This window comes from Gobio gobio, assembly GCF_949357685.1.
Source record: "Gobio gobio genome assembly, chromosome: 7".
Taxonomy (NCBI): domain Eukaryota; kingdom Metazoa; phylum Chordata; class Actinopteri; order Cypriniformes; family Gobionidae; genus Gobio; species Gobio gobio.
Window position 1 is genome coordinate 3,443,575 of NC_137103.1, and position 27,971 is coordinate 3,471,545.

General features: G+C 37.3%; 1 protein-coding gene across 1 annotated transcript; it reads left to right on the forward strand.

Moving 5' to 3' along the window:
- Window positions 1-27,826, forward strand: crfb2 (cytokine receptor family member b2). Its single transcript, XM_079822145.1, has 7 exons — window positions 1-278; window positions 10,307-10,439; window positions 12,385-12,563; window positions 15,384-15,532; window positions 17,658-17,808; window positions 23,156-23,265; window positions 25,686-27,826. Exons 1-7 carry the CDS (start codon window positions 236-238, stop codon window positions 26,289-26,291), a joined length of 1,371 nt encoding a protein of 456 aa, XP_079678271.1. The 5' UTR covers window positions 1-235; the 3' UTR covers window positions 26,292-27,826.
- Window positions 27,827-27,971: the final 145 nt, after the last annotated feature.

The window sequence follows — 27,971 nt, forward strand, 5'->3', positions numbered from 1 at the left end:
CACGCCCACCGCCAGGCTTCAAACACAAACATCAAGAAACATCCGGATGTGGTACAAAAGAAAATGAAAGTGTCTTAAATGCACGCTAAACATGTTGTTTTGCAGTCTCAATCGAGCGCGTGTAATGTGGCAGTGAGTAAACTGTACTATGTGAGAAAGTGGAGTAGAGCCTGTGGTGAATAAATCACGGGATGAGCAAAGACTGGACCGATGTGAACCCGACAGACAGCGCGCAATGATAACCCGGACTCTGACCGCCGCTGTGCTGCTTCACCTGGGTGAGTCTCGACATGACGGCTTATAACCTGCTTATAACCTGCTGACCAGAGCTCAAGTGCGGAGTATACATGACATAAAGACTTATAACCTGCTGACAGAGCTCAAGTGCAGAGTATACATGACATAAAGACTTATAACCTGCTGACCAGTGCTCAAGTGCTGAGTATACATGACATAAAGACTTATAACCTGCTGACAGAGCTCAAGTGCAGAGTATACATGACATTAAGACTTATAACCTGCTGACAGAGCTCAAGTGCAGAGTATACATGACATAACGACTTATAACCTGTTTAAAACCTGCTGACCAGTGCTCAAGTGCTGAGTATACATGACATAACGACTTATAACCTGCTTATAACCTGCTGACAGAGCTCAAGTGCTGAGTATACATGACATAAAGACTTATAACCTGCTGACAGAGCTCAAGTGCTGAGTATACATGACATAAAGACTTATAACCTGCTGACAGAGCTCAAGTGCAGAGTATACATGACATAAAGACTTATAACCTGCTGACAGAGCTCAAGTGCAGAGTATACATGACATAACGACTTATAACCTGTTTATAACCTGCTGACCAGTGCTCAAGTGCTGAGTATACATGACATAACGACTTATAACCTGCTGACCTGAGCTCAAGTGCTGTGTATACATGACATAACGACTTATAACCTGCTGACCAGTGCTCAAGTGCTGAGTATACATGACATAAAGACTTATAACCTGTTTAAAACCTGCTGACCAGTGCTCAAGTGCTGAGTATACATGACATAAAGACTTATAACCTGTGTAAAACCTGCTGACCAGTGCTCAAGTGCTGAGCATACATGACATAAAGACTTATAACCTGTTTAAAATCTGCTGACCAGAGCTCAAGTGCTGAGTATACATGACATAAAGACTTATAACCTGTTTAAAACCTGCTGACCAGAGCTCAAGTGCTGAGTATACATGACATAAAGACTTATAACCTGTTTATAACCTGCTGACCAGTGCTCAAGTGCTGAGTATACATGACATAAAGACTTATAACCTGTTTAAAACCTGCTGACCAGAGCTCAAGTGCTGAGTATACATGACATAAAGACTTATAACCTGTTTAAAACCTGCTGACCAGAGCTCAAGTGCTGAGTATACATGACATAAAGATTTATAACCTGCTGACCAGTGCTCAAGTGCTGAGTATACATGACATAAAGACTTATAACCTGTTTAAAACCTGCTCACCAGAGCTCAAGTGCTGAGTATACATGACATAAAGACTTATAACCTGTTGACCAGAGCTCAAGTGCTGAGTATACATGACATAACGACTTATAACCTGTTTAAAACCTGCTGACCAGTGCTCAAGTGCTGAGTATACATGACATAACGACTTATAACCTGCTGACAGAGCTCAAGTGCTGAGTATACATGACATAAAGACTTATAACCTGCTGACAGAGCTCAAGTGCAGAGTATACATGACATAAAGACTTATAACCTGCTGACAGAGCTCAAGTGCAGAGTATACATGACATAACGACTTATAACCTGTTTATAACCTGCTGACCAGTGCTCAAGTGCTGAGTATACATGACATAACGACTTATAACCTGCTGACCTGAGCTCAAGTGCTGAGTATACATGACATAACGACTTATAACCTGCTGACCAGTGCTCAAGTGCTGAGTATACATGACATAAAGACTTATAACCTGTGTAAAACCTGCTGACCAGTGCTCAAGTGCTGAGCATACATGACATAAAGACTTATAACCTGTTTAAAACCTGCTGACCAGAGGTCAAGTGCTGAGTATACATGACATAACGACTTATAACCTGCTGACAGGGCTCAAGTGCTGAGTATACATGACATAAAGACTTATAACCTGTTTAAAACCTGCTGACAGAGCTCAAGTGCTGAGTATACATGACATAACAACTTATAACCTGCTGACCAGTGCTCAAGTGCTGAGTATACATGACATAACGACTTATAACCTGCTGACCAGTGCTCAAGTGCTGAGTATACATGACATAAAGACTTATAACCTGCTGACAGGGCTCAAGTGCTGAGTTTACATGACATAACGACTTATAACCTGTTTAAAACCTGCTGACAGGGCTCAAGTGCTGAGTTTACATGACATAAAGACTTATAACCTGTTTAAAACCTGCTGACCAGTGCTCGAGTGCTGAGTTTACATGACATAAAGACTTATAACCTGTTTAAAACCTGCTGACAGGGCTCAAGTGCTGAGTTTACATGACATAAGACTTATAACCTGTTTAAAACCTGCTGACCAGTGCTCAAGTGCTGAGTATACATGACATAAAGACTTATAACCTGCTGACCAGTGCTCAAGTGCTGAGTATACATGACATAAAGACTTATAACCTGCTGACCAGAGATCAAGTGCTGAGTATACATGACATAAAGACTTATAACCTGTTTAAAACCTGCTGACCAGAGCTCAAGTGCTGAGTATACATGACATAAAGACTTATAACCTGCTGACCAGTGCTCAAGTGCTGAGTATACATGACATAAAGACTTATAACCTGTTTAAAACCTGCTGACCAGAGCTCAAGCGCTGAGTATACATGACATAACGACTTATAACCTGCTGACCAGAGCTCAAGTGCTGAGTATACATGACATAAAGACTTATAACCTGTTTAAAACCTGCTGACCAGAGCTCAAGTGCTGAGTATACATGACATAAAGACTTATAACCTGCTGACCAGAGCTCAAGTGCTGAGTATACATGACATAAAGACTTATAACCTGCTGACAGGGCTCAAGTGCTGAGTTTACATGACATAAAGACTTATAACCTGTTTAAAACCTGCTGACCAGAGCTCAAGTGCTGAGTATACATGACATAACGACTTATAACCTGCTGACAGGGCTCAAGTGCTGAGTATACATGACATAAAGACTTATAACCTGTTTAAAACCTGCTGACCAGTGCTCGAGTGCTGAGTTTACATGACATAAGACTTATAACCTGTTTAAAACCTGCTGACCAGTGCTCAAGTGCTGAGTATATATGACATAACGACTTATAACCTGCTGACAGGGCTCAAGTGCTGAGTATACATGACATAAAGACTTATAACCTGTTTAAAACCTGCTGACAGAGCTCAAGTGCTGAGTATACATGACATAACGACTTATAACCTGCTGACCAGTGCTCAAGTGCTGAGTATACATGACATAACGACTTATAACCTGCGGACCAGTGCTCAAGTGCTGAGTATACATGACATAAAGACTTATAACCTGCTGACAGGGCTCAAGTGCTGAGTTTACATGACATAAAGACTTATAACCTGTTTAAAACCTGCTGACCAGTGCTCGAGTGCTGAGTTTACATGACATAAGACTTATAACCTGTTTAAAACCTGCTGACCAGTGCTCAAGTGCTGAGTATACATGACATAAAGACTTATAACCTGCTGACCAGTGCTCAAGTGCTGAGTATACATGACATAAAGACTTATAACCTGCTGACCAGTGCTCAAGTGCTGAGTTTACATGACATAAGACTTATAACCTGTTTAAAACCTGCTGACCAGTGCTCAAGTGCTGAGTATACATGACATAAAGACTTATAACCTGCTGACCAGTGCTCAAGTGCTGAGTATACATGACATAACGACTTATAACCTGTTTAAAACCTGCTGACCAGAGCTCAAGTGCTGAGTATACATGACATAAAGACTTATAACCTGTTTAAAACCTGCTGACCAGAGCTCAAGTGCTGAGTATACATGACATAACGACTTATAACCTGTTTAAAACCTGCTGACCAGAGCTCAAGTGCTGAGTATACATGACATAAAGACTTATAACCTGTTTATAACCTGCTGACCAGTGCTCAAGTGCTGAGTATACATGACATAAAGACTTATAACCTGTTTAAAACCTGCTGACCAGAGCTCAAGTGCTGAGTATACATGACATAAAGACTTATAACCTGTTTATAACCTGCTGACCAGAGCTCAAGTGCTGAGTATACATGACATAACGACTTATAACCTGTTTATAACCTGCTGACCAGAGCTCAAGTGCTGAGTATACATGACATAACGACTTATAACCTGTTTATAACCTGCTGACCTGAGCTCAAGTGCTGAGTATACATGACATAACGACTTATAACCTGTTTAAAACCTGCTGACCTGAGCTCAAGTGCTGAGTATACATGACATAAAGACTTATAACCTGCTGACCTGAGCTCAAGTGCTGAGTATACATGACATAAAGACTTATAACCTGTTTAAAACCTGCTGACCTGAGCTCAAGTGCTGAGTATACATGACATAAAGACTTATAACCTGTTTATAACCTGCTGACCAGAGCTCAAGTGCTGAGTATACATGACATAAAGACTTATAACCTGCTGACCTGAGCTCAAGTGCTGAGTATACATGACATAAAGACTTATAACCTGTTTAAAACCTGCTGACCTGAGCTCAAGTGCTGAGTATACATGACATAAAGACTTATAACCTGTTTATAACCTGCTGACCAGAGCTCAAGTGCTGAGTATACATGACATAAAGACTTATAACCTGTTTAAAACCTGCTGACCTGAGCTCAAGTGCTGAGTATACATGACATAAAGACTTATAACCTGTTTAAAACCTGCTGACCTGAGCTCAAGTGCTGAGTATATATGACATAAAGACTTATAACCTGTTTAAAACCTGCTGACCTGAGCTCAAGTGCTGAGTATACATGACATAAAGACTTATAACCTGTTTAAAACCTGCTGACCTGAGCTCAAGTGCTGAGTATACATGACATAAAGACTTATAACCTGCTGACCAGAGCTCAAGTGCTGAGTATACATGACATAAAGACTTATAACCTGTTTATAACCTGCTGACCAGTGCTCAAGTGCTGAGTATACATGACATAACGACTTATAACCTGTTTAAAACCTGCTGACCAGAGCTCAAGTGCTGAGTATACATGACATAAAGACTTATAACCTGCTGACCAGTGCTCAAGTGCTGAGTATATATGACATAAAGACTTATAACCTGCTGACCAGTGCTCAAGTGCTGAGTATACATGACATAACGACTTATAACCTGTTTAAAACCTGCTGACCAGAGCTCAAGTGCTGAGTATACATGACATAAAGACTTATAACCTGCTGACCAGTGCTCAAGTGCTGAGTATATATGACATAAAGACTTATAACCTGCTGACCAGAGCTCAAGTGCTGAGTATACATGACATAACGACTTATAACCTGTTTAAAACCTGCTGACCAGAGCTCAAGTGCTGAGTATACATGACATAAAGACTTATAACCTGCTGACCAGTGCTCAAGTGCTGAGTATACATGACATAACGACTTATAACCTGTTTAAAACCTGCTGACCAGAGCTCAAGTGCTGAGTATACATGACATAAAGACTTATAACCTGCTGACCAGTGCTCAAGTGCTGAGTATATATGACATAAAGACTTATAACCTGCTGACCAGAGCTCAAGTGCTGAGTATACATGACATAACGACTTATAACCTGTTTAAAACCTGCTGACCAGAGCTCAAGTGCTGAGTATATATGACATAAAGACTTATAACCTGCTGACCAGTGCTCAAGTGCTGAGTAAATATGACTTATAACCTGATATACCTGACCAAATAAACAGTTTGTTCAGTACAACCAACATGATCTCTAAAAGCTTATTTTGGTGATTTATTAAATGGCCAACATTTGATTTTGCCTCTATTCTACTCAGAATGTTTGTGCAAAACTATAACTTTATTTATTGGGAGTATTACGTGTTTGTACAACGAAAGAAAAGAAAAGAAAAAAAACAAGTGAGTTTTGACTTGTTTAAGGCACAATATGTAAGATTTTTTTTTGTTTTAGATCAGATTTTTAGATTAAGATCAGTGTTATATATTGTGTTGACTTGTGTTCATTATCCTAAATGTTTCCAAGAATGTATAAATCTGGAGAAATAAGCGATTTTAACCAGGACACGGCCCGTGTGTGTGTGTGTGTGTGTGTGTGTGTGTGTGTGTGTGTGTGTGTGTGTGTGATTGTGCGGTAACCATGGCAACACTAGCTCTGCTTTAATATCTGCTGTGTTTTATTAGCCACTGTTTGGATCATTGATGGACAGAAACTCCTCATTGTTCTCCAGCTCAACACAGTTAGTCTGATTGTGTGAATCTGCTGGTGTTGATTTACCCAGAATGCCATGTTTTACCGCCTCATATGATCTCACTCACTGCAGTGTGAACAAGTGTCTCATAGTAGCGTTACAACATCACTTTAACACACTCACATGTGTGTGAGAGGATCAAACACACACACACACACACACACACGCATGAGCAGAAGAAGCGGAAGCGCTCGCGGCAGAATAAAAGCTCCGCCCACTCAAGAGTCAAGCCACACCTCTGAGTTGAAGAAGAGACGGAAAATTACACACTGCGCCTTTAACTATCATGTCTTGACCTGTCTTCAGTAATCCTCACACATTAGGGATCATATGAAAGCTTCAACCCTCCGGATTCATCACTACTCAGATTGTGGGCCTATCGTTGATCCGAGCCATGCTTCTGTTTTACATTGAGGCTTTAAAACTGTGCGGTTTGCTAACTTTGCACGAAGTGTGTGTGTGTGTGTGTGTGTGTGTGTGTGGCACTGCGGTGAAGACGACAGGAAACGAGCTCTCTGCGTCTGTAGGGCGGCAGATGAAGAGAGACCCTCATCAGAGGTTGTTTTTAAGATGGAAGTGTGTTCATCTTCATGAAATAAAGAAGATTTTGGATAAACTAGCAGAGGTTTATTCAGAGGTTTATCAGGTCTAGCGATGGGACGTGTTGACGGTTAACCGCGATAATCACTGACATAGATATACGTAGATGCCCCCAAAAAATGCTTTTCTTACCTAGTATTTTTGTCTTGTTTTCAGTCCAAATATCTAAAAAATCTTACATTTAGAAGCATTTACTAGACAAGCAAAAGTTTATGTCTTGTTTTGGGGGGAAATACCTCAAAATTAAGGGAGTTTTTGCTTAAAATAAGCAAAATAATCTGCCAATGGTGTAAACAAAATAATCTTAATTCAAACAGAAAACAAGATTGTTTTGTTTTCCCCATTGGCAGATTATTTTTCTTATTTTAAGCAAAAACTCCCTTAATTTTGAGTTATTTTCCCCCAAAACAAGACATAAACTTTTGTTTGTCTAGTAAATGCTTCTTGTTTTGAGAATTTTTTGATGTTTGGACCAGAAACAAGACAAAACTACTGAGTAAGAAGAGCATTTTGTACAGTGCAGGCACGTCGCCGCTCCGCCATTTTAGAACGGCCAACACTTCAGATGCTGTCAATCATCACTCGCATAAAACACATCAGCCTCTGTAAAGCCCAGCGTGATTTAAACTCCCCAAGAAACGGGATCACCTTTCACAGGGGACAATGAGTTTTGTGTTTTCATATTTTAAATAAATGTACAATAATTTATCATTTTGACTCATAATTTATCCTTTTCCCTGTTCTTAAAAATGGTTTAAAATTGTGATTTTAGGATGTTTTTTGAGAATTTAAGCTTTCAGATAATACCTATGATGATTACTTAACCCTTAATCGTCCCTTGGGCTCCAGCTGACCCCACTGGACTTTTCCTCCATTTTTTAAAAGTGTTCCCTTCATCTCAGGGCCATGAGACTCGGTGACTTTTCCTAAATAATCTATCTAAACATGCACAAAAAATCTGGGCTTGATTTGGTTGTTCTAAGGGTGTGTAAAAAAAAAAGTTACCGTTTAAGTCCCTCGGGGTCAGATTGACCCCACATTGAAAATGAATGGGAAAGTGTAAAAAATGAAAAAAAATCACTATTTTGTCAAATTTTTTTTACTAAATCCAGTATAAATCTGAAAATTTCCACATTTATATCAAGGTCTGGTCCTAGAGCATAAACACAAAGTAGAACGAACTTTCTATCTCATACACACACACGTACACACACACACAAACACACACACGTGTGTGACTGCAACAGAGAGTATTTTTATTGAAATTGGCAAATAAAATCAACAAAACTGGCATAAATCTGAAAGATTTTCCTACATAAATGAAGTACTAATACTAGAGCACAAATGCAATATGGAACAAGCATGTTCACTCACACGCACACAAACACACACACATACACACACACACACACACACACACACACACACACAAACACAGGTGTCTGGAGCATTTTTTTGGATTTTGGCAATGAATGGGAAAATGTAAAAAATGCTTTTTTTTTTCACTTTGTTTGTAAAAAAAAATCAACTAAATCCAATATAAATCTGAAAATGTCTACATTTATATCAAGATCTGGTCCTAGAGCATAAACACAAAGTGGAACGAACTTTCTGTCTCATACACACACGCACACACACACACACACACACACACACACACACACATGTGTGACTGCAACAGAGAGCATTTTTATAGAAACTGGCAAATAAAATCAACAAAACTGGCATAAATCTGAAAAAATTCCATACATAAATGAAGGACAAATACTAGAGCACAAATGCAACATGGAACAATCATGAGAAAGAGAGGGAAAAGAGCAAATAAAAGAAAGATGAACGGCAGCTTAACTTTTGCATAACTTCCCTATGGACCTCTAGTGGATAATGTGGTCATTGCTCTCTCTCTCTCTCTCTCTCTCTCTCTCTCTGTCTCTCTCTCTCTCTCTCTCTCTCTCTCTCTCTCTCTCTCTCTCTCTCTCTCTCTCTCTCTCTCTCTCTCTCTCTCTCTCTCTGTCTCTCTCTCTCTCTCTCTCTCTCTCTCTCTCTCTCTCTCTCTCTCTCTCTCTCTCTCTCTCTCTCTTTCTCTTTAACTATAATTCCTAAAGTTTTTCCACAAACCTACAGATGGCGGTATTCTATCCCTAACACACAGAGCAATGTCCAAAAACTATTTATATTTATTTAAGATCATCATTCAAGTGATTTTTTCATAAAAAAATAATTTTTAATGAGCTAATTTATGACATAGTTAGGTATTTATGCAGCAAATAGGTAAAAAACTACCAAATACCCACAAAAACACAGCATAAATGTATAGTTGAGAAGTAAATAAAAAAAATGATATATAGTTTTCCATGTAAAAAAATTATATTTCCTTATGCAATCGCTCTGTTTGGGGTCTATCTGAGCACAAGGGACTCAAACGTAAACCCTACTTGAGGGGCGATTAAGGGTTAAAACATGGGTTGAATAAATAGGCTATATTGGTGTTTATTAAACACATTACTAGCTAATTTATTACTATTTATATCATTTATTTACTTTGATGGCTGACTGGTTGATAGTTTATGAACTTGTTCATAATGAGTTCACTGCGTTCATTGAAAGCTGAGCGATGTGTCTGTAGGCTTCTCTGATGGTCAATATTAATGAGAGTAAGAAAATGTAAAGATCTTTAACCAATATTTTTTAGAATATGCAGAATTATCTACCATTAATGATAAACGAAATCCTAACAGTCTATTGATGTATAGATATTCTTTCATACATGCATACGCGGACGCACAGGCAACATTTGAATATTCACAAAGCACGTTCACGCTTTGACCGTTTGAAAATGGCGGACGGCTAATGGGGCATCTGCGTATACAAATCTATGACCACTGACAGTATTAGCGTTAAGAAAACAGCAACATGGAAAACAGTCCAAACACTGATAGAGGGACGTCTCAACCTTTACACTAAAGACAAAACCCAACACACTCTGAGCGGACCGAGGGAAACATGATCATGTGTTTCTGTTACATTAATGACCACAGGGCAAACGCTAATCCTTCTTCATATCTGTCTGCTTAACGCTAATCCTTCTTCATATCTGTCTACTTAACGCTAATCCTTCTTCATATCTGTCTGCTATGCAACAGCGTTCCTAGGGGGACTTTTATCTCTGTGGGAAAGCCCCAGTGTGAAAGCCCCTCAGCAGTGTAGAGCTGAGCCTAAATGTGTGTGTTTTTCCTTCTGAAGCGTTAGGCATGGACATTCCTGCCCCTGCACACCTGGTCCTCTCCTCCCAGTATTTCATCCACTCGTTGTCCTGGGAAAAGGGGTCCGGCTCTCCGGATGGTGTCCACTACACAGTCAGAGTACGGGCACTCAGGTATGTGCTGCCTTTGTTTATTTATTTACTTACAGGGGCTGTGCACATTAATAAACACGAATGTAAATGTGCCAGAATTAGCCCAAAGGGCTATTTTTCATCTGCAGACCCTTGACAGAAGTGTTAAAAAGTCAACCTAAAAACAAGAACAGAGCATCAAATATAACAAAAATAAAAACACAGGTACATAATCCCACGGAAAAAATAAAATAAAAATACATTTACATTAAAAGAAAAAGTTTATCTAAACATACATTGTGCTACATAAGACTAAGAGGTAAAAAAGGAGTTAAAAAAGAGATAGCTTTCACACTTTCACAAGTGACTGTAAAGTATTAATCATTCCTGTGGAGCAATAAATCAGATAAAAATGACCACCTGGAAATGAGAAAAGTGTGTGTGTGTGTGTGTGTTAGTCCTATAAAAAGATTTGTATTGTTTTTGAACCTGAAAATGGTTTTGAAATAGCGAGAGGCGAGGTGTTGGGTTATGGAGATGGTTTGGGCTTCCCCTAAGTTTCCCAAATGGAAGTTACACAGGACCTGGAGATTTATTGCAATGGCATTCCTTGAGCCCGCCCCTTAAAGGGATAGTTCACCCAAAAATGAAAATGACCTCACGATTTACTCTCCCTCAAGTCATCCTAGGTGTGTGTGACATTCTTCTCTCAGACGAATATATCTGAGTTATATTAAAAATGTCCAGGCTAATCCCAGCTTTATAGCAGTAATAGTTGCTCTGTTTTTGAAGTCCATAAAAATGCATCTGTCACAACCCTCTACACACACCTTGGCAATAGAATCGCCTTTGGCTAGTACATTTTTTTGTTTAGTCGCTAGACTGATATACTTTATTATATTATATTATATTATACTACAAATATATACCACCAAATGTATCAATATCTTTGTAAAATGACACAGCTTTTTAAATATCTGAATGCACACGCTTAACATCAGTCAGCATTAGACTATGATATGATATTATGATAATCAAGAACTATATATTGGAAAGCATGTATGAATGCATATTTGTCATTTAACTGAACTTTGGACTGGTGGTGGTGCTTAAGATATTGTTGGTGTTTCTGTAAAAAAATAGATAATAGTTATTATATTATTAAAAGATAATAATAATACTACTAATTCTACTACTAATAACAATATACAACGCACTAAGGATTGATGATCTGCTGGGTTCATGAATATTAATCACGTTGACAGCATTTGCTCAAACTGATTTGCTGAAATCAAAACAGGGACAGGAAAAGATGAGCGCCAGCCAATGAGATTGCAGTTTGCGAATTAGCTCCGCCCACTACCGGAAAAAACGGCATATCTTCTGCTTGTTCTTAAAAATCGTCAGACGCATCTTGAATTGCGAGATTGCACTTTCAACACTTTTCCAAGGAAGGCGATTGGCTGGAACTTTACTTGATACAGTTTTAAATATTTTTCTTACACAAACGGATCGATTTGCTTCAGAAGGCCTTTATTAACACCCCAGAGCCGCTGGAGCAGTTCAAAAACAGAGCAACTGTTACTGCTAGCTGGGATTAGCCTGGACATGTTTTAATATATCTCTGCTTGTGTTCGCCTGAAAGAAGAATGTCACACACACCTAGGATGACTTGAGGGAGAGGAAATCATGAGCTAATTTTCATTTTTGGGTGAACTATCCCTTTAACCCGAGGCTACAGTCAGGAGTTACTGTGCATGAAAGCACATGAGAGAGGAAACGTGTGACAGACACTACACTCTTGAGAATTAATCTTCCAAAAGGGGCTTTTCACAGCGATGCAATATAAACAAACCATTTCTGTTTCCCCAAAGAACCTCTCCTTGGTCAGGTCTTAAAAGATGAAGATGAAGTCAGTGTGTTTGTGTGTGTAAGTGTGAGTGTGTTGGGATGGATGCTGATTGTAACTGATTCTGTTCTGTGTCAGAAATCCTGGAGTAAAGCAGGTGGTGAAGGGCTGTGAGAATGTGACGTCTCCTCTGCGATGTGATCTGACCGAAGCCTTGTCTGATGTGGAGGACACCTATTACATCAGGGTGTTTGCAGCTCTGGGCAACTACACCTCACCTCCATCCGAATTACTCACATTCAAACCCATCCTCAACAGTAAGAGAGAGACAGATCTGTCTCTATATGCCTCTTTATGGCCTACACGAACCACAAAACATGCACAAAGCAGCTATTGTGTTATCCACCATATTTTAATGTGAGGGCGGAGCGGCCGTTTGTAAAAAAAAACGCGTGTTTCTTACCATATTATTCTAAAGTATTGTAATTGTAAACACACTGGTTTCTAGCATGAATATTTTACAGTTTACTGTGCTTTATTCTTCACACATCACATTTTACAGGATCAGATGCTGCTGAAAGTACATGTTTTAAAAATAGTTCGAGATTTATCCAATTATTTGGGATGTGTCATTGTGTTATCACAAGCACAATTACACAATATGCTTACAAAGTATTTGAAAACGGTTGAAGATATCAAATTTCCTACCCTTACAAAGAAGAGGTTTATTTAAATATGCTAATAGTATACTTATTTTAAACTAAAAAATAAGAAAGTATACTTTGTCTACTGTTTATGTACTTCTCAGAAAGATGCTGGACACTTTAGTACTTATATTTGGCCTATACTTGTACTCAATCTTTTGATCGAGATACACTTATTAAGTACTCTTAAGTATACTTGGCTTATAGTTATGTTCGCTCTTTTGATTGAGTAGACGATTAAATACTTTCCCCACATTGTTTACATAGTCTTATAAACTTAATTGTTTGAAAATATTGATTTATAAAGAAAACAGATGGTCATATTTCTGTGGATTTTTGTGTAGTCAGTTCACTGGTAGTGTACATCAAATCTACTTAAAGTACAGTTAAAGTATACAAGTGAATGCCTAAATAGGAACATAGTAGTATACTTACTGTTAAGTACACTTAAATAAAACGTACAAGCAAAACATACTTGCAGTATAAAACTACTAAACGAGTAGTTTTCAGAGAGTACACTTCAACCAAACATGTGCTACAAGTATTTGAGTAGTAAGCTATCAGGAGACCTATAAGTTAACAGTACAAATGAGAAACTTAGCTGTGTACCGATACACTTAAAAGTAAACTTTTACACAATAAAAAGAGGACCAGTTTAGTCCCACGTAGCATTGAAATGGCACACTTACAAGTGTACTTTAAAATATACTTGAACTTGACTTAAGTATATTAAGTAGTGCTGTCAAATCGATTAATCACATCCAAAAAAAAAGTTTGTGTTTACATAATATGTGTGTGTACTGTGTATAATTATGTATATTTTACTACACACATGTACATGTGTATATTTAAGAAATAATTACAGTTACTTCTGATGTAATTGAACTAAATACTGTGTATATAACAATTATATACTATAATATAATAGTGAAATTAACGTAAATATAAAGTCTAATTTTAAAATGCACGTTTTATGTATCCTTCTCACATGTGTAATACTTTGGTCAGTTATTTGGAATAATTGATGTAGTTTTATATAATTTTTTATATAATTTATTGATGAATTAAGAGACTTATGTCTATCATGTCTATTATGTCTATCCTCTAATCACTTAACTACTTGAGGTTGCTTTAGGATTTAGAAAGTAATTAGTAATGAAATACTAGTTACTAATTACATCTTCAACGGAGTAACTTACCCAATACTGGACAGCACTATTACTTTGTAAAATGAACTTGAAGTTTACTTATTTTTGGAAGTGTACCACTAAAGTATGGTTAAAAGCAGGGCTGGGTAAAAAATATTGATTTCTCGATTTTAATCCATTCTCACTTTTACAAAACAATATTGATTCTTAAATCCCAAGAATCGATTAGTCATCCTGTTTTCAGTTAATGAATGAAATAAACATTGTAGCGCGCCTCCCATCCAATAAATCGCAATAATCTTTGTGCTTTATTACTATTGATATTCAACAAAGTCTCAGATTTCAAATTACGTCATAAATACCGTTTTGGTGCTGTTGCTCAGCTCAAGAGAACCGGCAGCGCAGAGCAAACATGATCTTCTCTTCCGCCTTAATATCAGTTACAGCGCGAAATAAACATGAATGAGCTTCTGAAAGTGTGTTAAAATATACAGGGCAACTTACCGAAATCCGTATCGTCACATAGAATAGCTCAAGTGTTTCAACCGCGGAAAGGCATCAGTAAAACAGCCTTTAAACAATGTCATGTAACGTCACATTTTCCTCAGAAAAACCATATCCAGTGTCCATAAACTCGTTAGTCAGCTAGAAAAATTAACTCTTGAGTGGAGCATTTTGCTAATTATATGCACCACATTACAGAGGATATTCATTCTCAATGTTCTTCAATATTTAATGCATGTATGTATGAATAAATCTGGCAAGTTTTTATGACAGCCACCATTTAAATGTTTATATTTCAAAAACCTAATGGGAGTAGAATTATGATTATGTAATTGTAAAGTTAATATTATAACTTTATTATTATATAAATATATAAAAACATAATTTAGTCTCATTTAAGTGTTTGTATACAAATCTGTTAATTTGTACCTTCAATATTAGTAGGCTAATGTAGTGTCAACTGACTCCCATAGTTTACAACATTAGTTCAGAAATTTGTTTTCCTTGAGAAAATTGACCATATATTATACCTGATATACATCTAAAATAACCAAAATCGAATCGAATCGAATCGAAATCGAATCGAATTGTGAAATTTGTGTCAATACCCAGCCCTACTTAAAAGCAAACCTTTATACACTAAAAAGTGGACCAGTTTAGTCCCAAGTAGCATTAAAATATACACAAGCTCTACTGAATTATACTTAGTAATGGTAGCACTAGTGTATAATGTGCTCTCTGTTGTACAACATGTTCTTATTTCTTTGTTTTTCTCCTGAAGCTACGTTTGAGTCGCCGCTGCTGGCAGTCACGGCATGTAATGCCTCGCTCTGTGTGCATCTCCGAGCTCCGGCGGAGAAGCTTCACCACGTTTACAACTCACACAGGTTTGACTATAGACTGACGGTCAGCAGTGAAGATCGAGCGCCGGTGAGTGAATCTAGCTCAGTCCAGCTTCACAGGAGGCATATCCTCCAAGCTAATGTAGGTGTGTGGCTCATGTGACCACCCTGTACTGATACATCAGCATTATCTGGTATTCTGGGAGTTATCACAAAATCTAACTTATCTTATGCCTTATGCGTTATTGTTGTCTTTCACAACGAAAGGATCTCCAAATTATACACTCTTAAATGTCTGTTAATGCCAAATTTCCGCTCATTACATTTCATAACTGAAAAGACGTGTGTAGTGTCACCTTTGACTTGTTCAGTAGTGTGTCATTACGGTTGTTCTTTGTAAAACTGCTTAAAACAATATTTATTGTAGGAACAAATACAGTGTGAAACATTGAAGTGTGCAAACATCTTTGGTACATATGTTGCATGTAGTTACTATAGTAATAACTATAAATTGTGCATAAAATAAAGTGTAACCACATTTTTATTTGACAACTGTATAATAACTCTAAAATATGAGGAATGAAAATATTGAGTAAGGAAGGGATGAAGGATAAGACAATGTGAAATTAACTTTATCTTATTTGATAAAACATATTTGGGCAAAGTTTCCCTTTGGAGACATTAGAAAGCTAATAAATCACAGTAATATGGTACAGTGGCGTAAGAACCGTGATCATATGGTATTGTGGGTGATTCCCACCATTAGTATGTGATCTTCTGTCAGTCTCTTATGGCCCCTGCTCGTTGTTATTAGTGTATTTGCCCGTACAAACTCAGGGTTACAGGATTAGTTTCAAGCTGACACCAAACCATTCAATCAGGCTTTGATTCTGAGTTCATGGAGTGCACAGCAAAGTGTGACATCAGTAGAGAACAGCCAATCACGTGCCTTGAAACATTGAGGAAACTGTGATCCGTTTCTCGCACGATAGTCAGCGAGATTCACTTCCCTTTTCTGCTGAAGACTAAGAGAATATGAATTACATAAATGCCTTTACACAATAAGAAGAAATGATCTTGCTTTATCAGTGCAAATTAAAGTTGTGAACTGGGAGCGAAGGCTGGCCCGTGTGGTCGATCAAACAGACGAGCTACTGGAGCTCAAACTGCTCAAGAAGTTAAAGGATTAGTTCACTTTCAAATTAACTTTTGCTTATAATTTACTAACCCCCTTGTCATCCAAGATATCCATGTCTTTCTGTCTTCAGTCGAAAAGAAATGAAGATTTTTGATGAAAACATTTCAGGATCTTTGTCTATATAATGTAAGTCAATAGACCCCAAACGGTTCAAGGTCCAAATGAGAGGTTCAGTACAGCTTCAAAAGGGCTTTAAACCACATCAAACGGCACCAGACGATCAATAAGGGTCTTATCTAGTGAAACAATCGGGCATTTTTTTTTTATAAATAAAGTTTAAGTTTTATAAGCACAAATGTTCGCCTTGCTCTGTTCAGTGATGCGCGTTTGTGGCGTCTAGCGTGACCTTTTCAACGTAATTGCGTTTTACGTGACGTCACGAGTGCGCATCACTGAACAGAGCAAGGCGAGCATTTGTGCTTATAAAACTTAAACTTGATTTATTTTTTACAAAATGAGCGATCGCTTGGCTAGATAAGACCATTATTGATCGTCTGGTGCCGTTTGATGTGGTTTAAAGCCCTTTTGAAGCTGCACTGAACCTCTCATTTGGACCTTGAACCGTTTGGGGTCTATTGACTTCCATTATATAGACAAAGATCCTGAAATCTTTTCATCAAAAATCTTCATTTCTTTTCGACTGAAGACAGAAAGACATGGACATCTTGGATGACACGGGGGTGAGTAAATTATAAGCAAAAGTGTATTTGAAAGTGAACTAATCCTTTAATGCTGGTTCTGATAGAAAGGGCTCAGAATACACAGAGCATCTCAGTTTGTTGCGTATGGGTCGGCTCAGCCAGATGTGGAATCATGTTTCTGTGTTCGGATGTGTTGTAGCCGGTCTGTAGGATCATTTTATCGACTCTCTCGTTCAGTGAAATGAACAACTCTATAGTCACGCAATCTGTGATCATATTCTGAGGATCTCAGGGTCTTTTCAATCTTTGTGTTAAATGTATGTTTATTTAGAGTTGTAAATGTTGTAATTGCTGCTGTTTGTGTTGACTCATAGTTTGATGTGGAGGTGGAAGGGTTGGGGAACGTGCCCCTTAAGGACCTGAGCCCTGGCCGAAGGTACTGTGTGAACGTCAGCATCATCGGCCGCAGCACACCCCACAGGCCTCCAGTGTGTGCCCACTTCCCTAAAACCGCTAATGCCTCAGGTATGGATGTTCTCCCAAATGTAATGTATTAGACCAGGGGTTTTCAAACTGGTAGGATTGTTCACATTTTAACCGGTATCGGTACCGGTACCCAACGGTACCTTTTTTCGGTACTTTTAGGATGTTTACATAAATAACTGTGCAGAACCTGTAAGTAATTTATAGAAGTGTTATGGACATTATGCCAGAGCTGCCCTGGTCTCCGTCTGCCATTATCTGTGATGTTTGAGTACTGTAATATTTACTAGTAAATAGTAGGCTACTAGGTACTTAATTTAATTCATAAATACCACCATATTATTATTTTTTCTTTTTAATTTAATTTCTATGAAAAGATTTCCCACAAATTATGTGTTATGTATTTTCTGGTAATCAAATGAAGACATAAAACATTCATTTAATTTATCTTTTAATTTAATCAAGCTTTTTTTTTGTCAAAGTGCTGCACAACTGAGGTTTATATGGTTCAAATTAAGCTTTTTTTGTCAAAGTGCTGCACAACTGAGGTTTATATGGTTCAAATTAAGCTTTTTTTGTCAAAGTGCTGCACAACTGAGCTTTATATGAAGAAAAATTGTCATTCTTTTTTTTTTAATTTAAAAAAAATAAAGTTTGATCATTTATTATTATTACATTAGTGTGAGTATTATTATTACATTGAGACGTATCTAAATTCTACTTTACAACAGTAATTTATTTGTCAAGTTAGCCGAACTTTTATTTTGATGGGTTGCCGTTCATTTGAGTTTGTGTGTGTTTATGATATGACGGTAGTTTTTCTCAAATGAAACGGTAAAATGCTCATGAAGTGGGTCTGGAGATGACGTTCATGTCCTCATATGAGAGGCAGAGATGGAAACATGCGACCGTCACGCGCGATTCTGAGTGTGTGTGTGTGTGTGAGGTAAACCCATAGACTGTAAACCGTGCATCTATGGCATTCATTCGCACAGAGACAGTCATGATTCGTATTTAAATGGTCTTTTCGCGGTTTAATATTTACAGACACTAGTCTATATCACAATATGCGTTCTCAGGTACTGAAATTTGGTACCGATTGATTTAATGTGATTTAATGTACTCTGTAGTTCCGACGTAATTCGGTCAGTGCCCTTAAAAGTACCGAGTTCGGTGCCCAACCCTACGAACTGGGGTCCTCCAGAAGTTTCAAAGGGGTCCCCAGAAAATTTCAGAGAATAAAAAGACAAAGCAAAAATGGATAAAGTCTACCGAACATTCTAACCGTTTCATTTCTAAATGTTTCTCTCCTTTCTTGCCGTAACCATTCCAGAATTGTATATGTTTGCTTTGTATCTTTAGTGAGTTTTTCTCACTATAGTGCCCTTTATCTCGCTCACTGGGGGTTTTCTTAACACAGTACGTAAACCGCTTACATACATTTATTGAGAAAGTTGCTTTTACAAATAATTTTTAATTGAAAATGTTCAGGTTTATACATCCAACATTAAGTTGGGAAACAATGTTGTATTTATGTTACACTTACTATTTATCTAACAGTTGAAATGTTTTTTCGTACATAAAAATAGATGGATTTTAGGATTTCCCTCATAATGGTTCATCATATTTGGGGGTCCTTGGCATTATAAAGTTTGAAAACCCCTGTATTAGACTGATACTACAGATATAAGCTACTCATGCCCTCATTTGTGTATACTGTATATTAGGGGTGTGAGGATTTCCAGTAAAAAATCTAACCGTACGGTTCTCTACATGCACTGCGGTTCACCTCAATGATGACGCATCTATAATATGGTTTGTTGAAAATAACGTAATAAGCTCGCTGAGAAGATTTCTGTGTGTGTGTGCACTGAAGCGCACAGATAATGTGCAAATATTGACTTCTCCTTTAAGGCTTGTGCTTGAATGGACAAATTCTCACACAAACTGTCAACATGCCCATCTTGGCGAGTATCCCAGCAAACATAGCAGATGTCTTCAGAGATTAAATGGACAAAAAATTATTTCTCTGTATTTTTTGGTTAAACGCCGATACACTGTTATATCTCGTTATTTCATAAATTTTTCAATTTGGATAAAAAAAAAATCTGTAATTATTTGCATAATAATAATATTTTTATTTGACATCCTGCCCAGTGATGTCCTAAAAACAATGTTGAGTTTGAAGACCGTAAACACATGCAGTGAATGTAATGCAGGCTATACAATATATAATGTGCAAAAAGTCACATTACATTCTAAAAACAAAATTAATAATTCACTGAACTAAAAATTAAAATTAACAAAAGCATATTAGCCTATATTTGATAACCCATTATAATGGTCACTTAAATATCATAAAAATATACTTACTTATAGGTTTACAATTCCACATATGGCACATTTATTGTCCAACAACAAATATTTTAGCAATATGTATATTTTAGTCAGAATTTTTGCGCTCCGTCTGTTTGGCGTGGCGGCGATCGTTCACGGAAGCTAAATAACTTAATAAAAAATCACTAAATAAATTAATGTTAAAACACAATACTTTTTAATTTAATCTTTATTTGAGTAAAGTGTTTTTTTTTTTTTTACATTTAAGTACATTACAGTTTTAATTTAACTTTACAACACATTTTAATTGAATCATTATTTAATATTTTATTTACCTGTATGTAAGCACAGTGCAGTGTTAATGTACAAACTGTATTTACAACAATACATATTCTATATTATTATGAATAAACTGCCTTGTTTTTGAGCTGTAGCTGAATAGTTAGCTCTACTGCGTCATGTTTAGGACAAGTGTTATCATGCACTTTCCCTGCATCAGCTCATTCTGCGCTATTTTTCAGATGCACTCGTATCAATCTACTGTATATCTATATAAACGGTATTGCCTCATTCCATATAGTTTCTAAAAAGTATTTTATCTCAGAATAAAGGATGTCATTTTATTCCACATGGAAACAGTGAATTTTGAAGTGATATATTCTTGAAAACTAAATCACCACACGACCTCTGTGTTTGTCAAAAAACCGTAGGTAATTCGGCTGGGGATTTTTACGCAGGTGGTGGGAGAAAACACTGACATTCTGGATTTTGACGGTAATAAAGCCTGTCAATTATGAAAATACCTTATGACCCCAAAGAGAAACAATTACCGTCTGAATAGGGCTTAAGACAACCATTAATACGCCCACCGGGGGGGAAACAATCAAACCGTCTCCATTGACTTTGCATTGCGGGAGGCTGCCTCCTTGTCATTTCGGACTTATTACAAAAAACTGAACAATATATAAAAGCTGATATGTGACAAAGTGAACTGCAAACAAGCTAAACAACACCCAGAGGCAAAAACACAGACGTTTTTATAAGCTGTTGACCCAAAAAACGAGCGTTTTAAGGACAAAAAAGTGGATTCAGGCCATTGAGACAGAGCGCTACAGGTTATATTACACTGAGAACTACGGCGACTAGAGGGGAATGTAATCGGCGACTAGAGGGGAATGTAATCGGCGACTAGAGGGGAATGTAATCAACGACAGGAAATATCATATATAAAACGGACATTTGGATATTTGACTTAACAGTGACAAAATGTTTACTGCACACACACACACTGAGACATACTGAGTGTCAGGATCCCAAAATTTCCCCATTCATCCTGCTGAAGCGTCACTTCGTATTGCCTGTATCCACTTTTATCTTCTTAAACGCTCGTTTTTTGGGTCGACAGCTTATAAAAACTTATTTCTGTGTTTTTTAGCTTGTTTGCTGTACACTTTGTCTCACATCAGCTTTTATACATTGTTCTGTTTTTTGTTATAAGTCCGAAATGACAAGGATGCAGCCTCCCGCAATGCAAAGTCAATGGAGAGCGTTGGATTGTTTTCCCCCCCGGTGTGGGCGTGGCCTAAATACGCTCAGTCTCTATGCACAAGATGTCACCGTTTTTTTGTAGTTTACACAGAGACAATAGCTATGTTTCCATCCACCTTTTTTTATGCGCATTTTGGTATATCGCATCAAAAAATGCTGAATGGAAACGACAAGATGCGAGTCGGATAAATGTTCTATCCGATATGAAAACATGCGCATAAACTACGATGGAAATGCATTATCGAATAAATTCCTTGATGCACATAAAAAAAAAAAATTATGTGACTTCCGCGATGTAACAGCATCTGTTACATGTACTAACCAGTGGGAAAATCTTGTTTGCACAGCATCTGAAATGCTGTTTTGGTCATTCAGAAGTGTGTTGTCAAAGATAGTCGGTATATTTCCCTACTGTCTTACATGACTGCATTCCCAAACAGCACATCTGCCTCTGAAAGCATGACAACACGTTTATTGAGACGCACAAGTTTCTCTGAGACGCAAATCATTTATTATATACGGAAATTATTATATATGGTGGCTTCTCCTGTGTTTCTTAGTGATTTTTTAGCGTTAGTTTATCAGAAAGTGACGATTATGTTCTCTTCGACTCACTGGATGGAAACAGTGCGTTATTCGCAAATGTTTTATGCGATATTGCATTTTTGCGCATAAATTACATTCGGAACTTTGGATGGAAACATATCTAGTGGTATCGTTTAAAAAAACGTGCAATTTGAAACCTGTTTTACAAAAACGTTTTCAAAAAATACATAACGCGTAAAGCCTTTTCTGTTTCTTTGAAAACAGAGTTGTGTAAATAATCAAGACACCTTGACATGATGCAAACATCGGACGTGTGAAATCCATCCTGAACCCACCCTTATACTAGGATCAGGATAATCCCGATATTCTTCAAAAGTGTCCCAATCTGCCTAAAACATTTGACCAACACCTACTGAAGGATTGACCCAGATCAAAACCAAGACTGGATTGCCTTCTTTTTCCCAGCTGGGTCCAGGGGCCGGTTGCATAAACTGCTTAGACTAGTCTTAAAAGTTAGTCGTCTATTTTTTCTTCAAGACTTCTTAAGTTTTTAAAGTCAGTTCCATTTAAAGTTAGATTGCTCTCATTTGAATCAGAAAAGTTAGACTGATTACCTCTTGACTAATTGCTAGTGTGTCAAATTAGTTCTTAAGACACAATCTTAACATAAAAGTTTAAGCAACTGGCTCCAGATCATTATCAGTTCACAGGTAAAGAGCTGCGGCTCATTCTCACACTGATCAAACATGCTGTGAAAATGCCCAAACACACAACATAAACCAAACCAGGGAAAAGCGGGAGTAATTAGGATCTGGTTTGGACCCAGCAATGTGCAGTGTGGACGCACTGAAAGTCAGAGACGACGGGGTTAATGAATAAGACTGAGCACATTGTGTTTGGTGAGTGTGTGCTGAAGTCCAGTGTTGTGTGTGTGTGTGTGTGTGTGTGTGTGTTTTAGATGCAGTGATCTCTGTGGTGCTGATTCTGCTTATACTGATGTTACTGATGGGCTCCTCCAGACTGGCTTCTCACCACTTCTTTATGAAATCACCGCTTCCTGCTGTCCTGGTAAGAGGAAATGACTCAACATGTGGTGCACGAGAGGAACATCTGGACTTGTTTTGGCATGTCTGGATCAGTGTCTCTGTCAGAATAAATCCCTTTGTAGGAGTTTAGTATACATGCACACATCACACACTAAAGGAAACATCAAAAATCATCATATGAACTCTAAAATCATTTAACACGATGAAATGTTAGTGATACGTATGTAACTCTGTCATTTATTTGCCAAACAACGGTAATTTTCTTCAAATCTGTAGTTCCGGGTATGCGGATCCACAGCAGCTTTGGCATCTCGCCCTGTTGTGTATCGTCATCACTGTCCCGCCTTCTCATTGGTTCACTGGCTATGAGGGATTTAATGAGCATGAAAATAAAGTTAGCAGATATTAAGTCTACTAATACTCTAATGACTGCTGGTTGACATGTAGTTGAAATGTTACTTATAGTTAGTAGACTAAAGGGTTACACATTAGTTTAGGGTTCTCTCTATTACCTAGTTTATTAGTGTGCATACTAATAGGATATTGTCTGTTTATTAATACTTATAAAGCATATACGATGCCTTATTCTGACCATATTCTACATCCCTTAATCCAACCAATGCCTAAACTACCTTACTAACTATTAATAAGCAGTGATTAGGAGTTTATTGAGGAAAAAGTCACAGTTAACCCCTAGGAGTCTGAGCTGTTTTGGGGCCCTTTAGAAGTTTTGACGTGCTCTTACATTTGTGGGTTTTTTTTCAGTAGCTTATAAACACATGAATGGCAAAAGTGTAATTACACTGTATTCAGCACAAACTGGGCTACCAGAATATGTGAGCAACATGAATGTACATGCTTGTATTTTTGAGAGAAAAATGTTTATGCTCGGTTTTTGAGAAAACAAAAAAAAAATTTTAAATGAAGGCCTCAAAACACACAATAGATATGTGTCCACAAGACTTTTGACTTTTGCCTAGAGTTTTTTGCTTTAAACTGATGTGAGAATCCTTGAGCCTACTCATTCACATAAAACAATACACTGATTTAACATTTGTAAGACAGTTTTTCTTCACAAAGCCCATATGCGAGGAGGCGTGATATCTAATGAATAATGATGAGTATCACCTGAGAGGACAAAAGAACATAATAGCCCGCATAATGACCTGCATAATGAATGAGCTTCAGGAACCTATGTGACTGAGACATTATATATTATATATAGTATACTTATCTAGTAAATACATCTTGATTTAAGAATGTTTAAAAATTTAGACTAGAAACAAGACAAAAATTACTAAGAGCATTTTTTCTAAAAAAATGTTTACCATTTTTTGTTTTTAAAAGTAGTCTCATGCTAAAAATGCTTAAATAGTAGATAATTAAAAATAAGATACAATTTATACAAAATGAAATTCACTTTAAAGAAAGCAATTCACTTTCTACAAAACAAAACTCAATATTAACTGGATAAAACAAACTTTGATATTTAATTAAAAAAATAACATTAGGCTATAATATTTAAACATAGACATTTGTGAATAAAAGCTTTATTGATGTGACACTAGGCTCTTTTACAATAAACATGTTATAATCTGTCCAAAACAAGCAAAATAAATCTTGTCTAAACAGTCTTGCGTGTATGACATTTTATATTACAGCTGGATTCATATTTAAACGGTCTTTTTGCATTTAATTTTCACAGATGCTAACAGAATAAACTTAACAGAATAAAGCCTACCTTACAATCAGCCCTGAATCCGTTGCTTTAAGAAATGAACAGCTTTTCATGAGGAGAGTTATAGCTCAAACGCGTCTCTAAACGATGTAGCTGAAGTAACGTTACAGCGCTTCACTAGATGTGTTTGTATGAGTTGAAATATTTGATATATAAACAGAATATTTGCTTTCAATTTGGTTTACATTGTTTAAAACCTGACATTTCAGCGTTTCTTTAGACATATGTCTCATGTTTGTGAGACAAGTATTCAATAAGCTAGAGGTCCTTTTCTGAAGACTATCTGAATGAACGTCTTTGACAGAGAGGCTGCAGATCATGTTTGTTTTCTTTTTTATTGCAAAAAGCAAAACATTTAGTTTTTATTGTGACTGTACACAAATAAAAGTAGAAACATAACAGATTATGATGTATAACACTTGCCTGAATGATAAAAAAACGAGTTATTTGAGTCTCTTTGGCACTGATAAGAAAAAAAGCGCGACCGCCGACTCGAGAGGGTTAATAGTTAGTAAATAGTGAGAATTGGACCCTAAACTAAAGTGTGACCCTTTAAATAAATGGGAAAACTGGCTGGTTAAACCAATTTTAAGTCAACAGAAAACTTTCCAAAAGATACCTCATTAATTTTTTGGACTAAACGTCTCCCCCCATCTCATCTCCTCAATGTCTGTGGTTTTGACACTATGTCTGTTCTCTTCCAGAGCTCGATTGAGAGTGGGAATAAAGTTCTTCTTTTCACGTCTGCGGACCTCATCGACACCCTCTTTGAGGAGCGGGACCCCGTCCAGAAGATGAGGAGAAACAGTGAGGACACAGACATGGAAGGAGAGACCGAGGATGGGCTGAAACATGAGAGGGTAGTGGCACACTATCTGGACGCTCACGGCTCCTCGCTGATCATTTTCCCAGTGTCTTCTGGCTCTGATTCGAGCTCCTCCACAGACGCTCAGAGTCGGAGTCTGATTGTGTTTGAGGACGCCCATGTCCCAACCACTGAGCCAACAAGCCCTGAAGTGGCCCTGTTCCCTGAGGAGAGCTTGAGTCTGGTTCTGGCCACACATGTGGACGACGGAGAGAGCGATACAGACGTCAACCTGTTTTCAGTGACTTTAGGAGGAGCTTCAGAACGGCACAGAGCTGAACCTGAAGAAACCTGCAGTGTTAAAGACGAGCTGGGGTCAGATCCTCAGAGCCTGTTACTGACTGATTCACAGTCACAAGACTACACCAGGAAGCACAGTTTAGAGGAAGAAGAGGAGGAGGAGGAGGAAGATGAGGAATGTTCAGGGTATTTAAGTCGAAACTAGATTCCTGGAGAAATGAACAAAATCCTTTGCATTATTTGAGTCGACCCGAGAATATTAAAGTACACGCAAGCATATAAAGATGTAGAATGTATTTTTATACCGTATTGTTTTTTTTATTTGATCGTGTTTTATTTGTATTATTTTGAATATGCATTTCAGTCTGATGGAGTACAAGCATTGGGTCTCGTTCACTAAGCGTGCGTGCGCACAAATATGTGCGTTAAATGTGAGTACGAACGATATTAAGAACAAATCACCATAAATGTCATAGTAAAATGTATTCTACATTTACGAATAAATATAGGAACTGAAACCACACGTACGCAGAAAGCACTTACTCTGTCCAGCCTTATAATCGTGTTGAGAAGCTGCATTTCATGTCTGTTGCATTAATTGTATTATATAAGAGCTGGCGAATGAGAGTGTGTAATCTGGGTCTGTATAAAAGGTGCTTATTGTGAGAATGGCACACTTGGCATTACTCGAGGATCGGGCGAGAACGTCTGCGGCAAGTTTCACGAGATTGACAAAAGACTATAAGGAAAACGTGTGCGGAATTCCCTTATATGGACATGAGTTGCGCCGAAAGCCCTTATATGGAGATGGGTTGGGCGGAAATCCCTTATATGGAAATGGCTTGGGCGGAAAGCCCTTATATGGAGATGGCTTGGGCAGGAAAGCCCTTATATGGACAGGAGTTGGGTGTAAAGCCCTTATATGGAGTAGTGTTGTTTTTGGCGGCCTGTTTTAATTTTAGTTTTAGTCTAGTCTTTGTGTCAAGCTGTCATTTTAGTTTTTATTAGTTTTAGTCATAGTCATACTATTTTAGTCTAGTCAAGTTTTAGTCGACTAAAAGTCTGAGCATTTTAGTCTTATTTTAGTCAGAATTATCTATGGCTATTTTCGTCTAGTTTTAGTCGACGATAACTGATGACATTTTAGTCAAGTTTTAGTCAATGAAAATTGTATTTTAGTCTCTTTTTAGTAATGCAATTCTATTTAACCCAGTCAATATAGTATAAGTACATCTTATAGACAAAACCAAAATCTTCTTTTAGCCAAACCCATTTCAAACCATGTTATCTTATTATATTATTGTTACCTTAGACTCAAGAATACATCTATTCCCAACACGGAAGACGCTCTGATTTGAAGTTACAACATATTTATTTTACCAACTAAACATGTTAGAAGTACACACACATACATTTGAATAAAATAAATAAAAACATTGAGATGTCTCTTAAGGTTCGTGGTGCTTTTTCCTGTGATTTTTGTGGCCACATTTCTCCCCATCTTTTTCCACAACACCCGTTTTATTTTCCACTTCAATGTAATAAAAGTTTTTCCAAATGTCTTAATAAGAATAAATGCATATTTAATTTAATTTAATAATAGGAAAATAATATCCAAATTATTATTTCATTCTTTAAATCTGTTTAAAATTAGACCCACATTATAGTTAAAATGTTTTTCTGTCTTGTATTTTATCTCAAAATAAAGGATGTAATTTTATTCCACATGGAAATGAGCGGAAATAAGTGAATACAGCCTCTTATTCGCTTATGAGGTAATCATAATGCTGCGGTTATTTTAACATATCTAATTGCTGCCGTTATAACGGCCCATTTCAAATGTTTACGTGCTTTTCTTTCTTTTTTTGAGCGGTGATGAAATATC

Excerpts from the sequence above, each read along its gene's own strand:
- crfb2 (XM_079822145.1), top strand. The coding sequence starts at position 236 with ATGATAACCCGGACTCTGACCGCCGCTGTGCTGCTTCACCTGG. Across the intron at positions 10,440-12,384 it reads GTCAGAGTACGGGCACTCAG|AAATCCTGGAGTAAAGCAGG; the intron begins GTATGTGCTGCC and ends GTTCTGTGTCAG. Across the intron at positions 15,533-17,657 it reads GCAGTGAAGATCGAGCGCCG|TTTGATGTGGAGGTGGAAGG; the intron begins GTGAGTGAATCT and ends GTTGACTCATAG.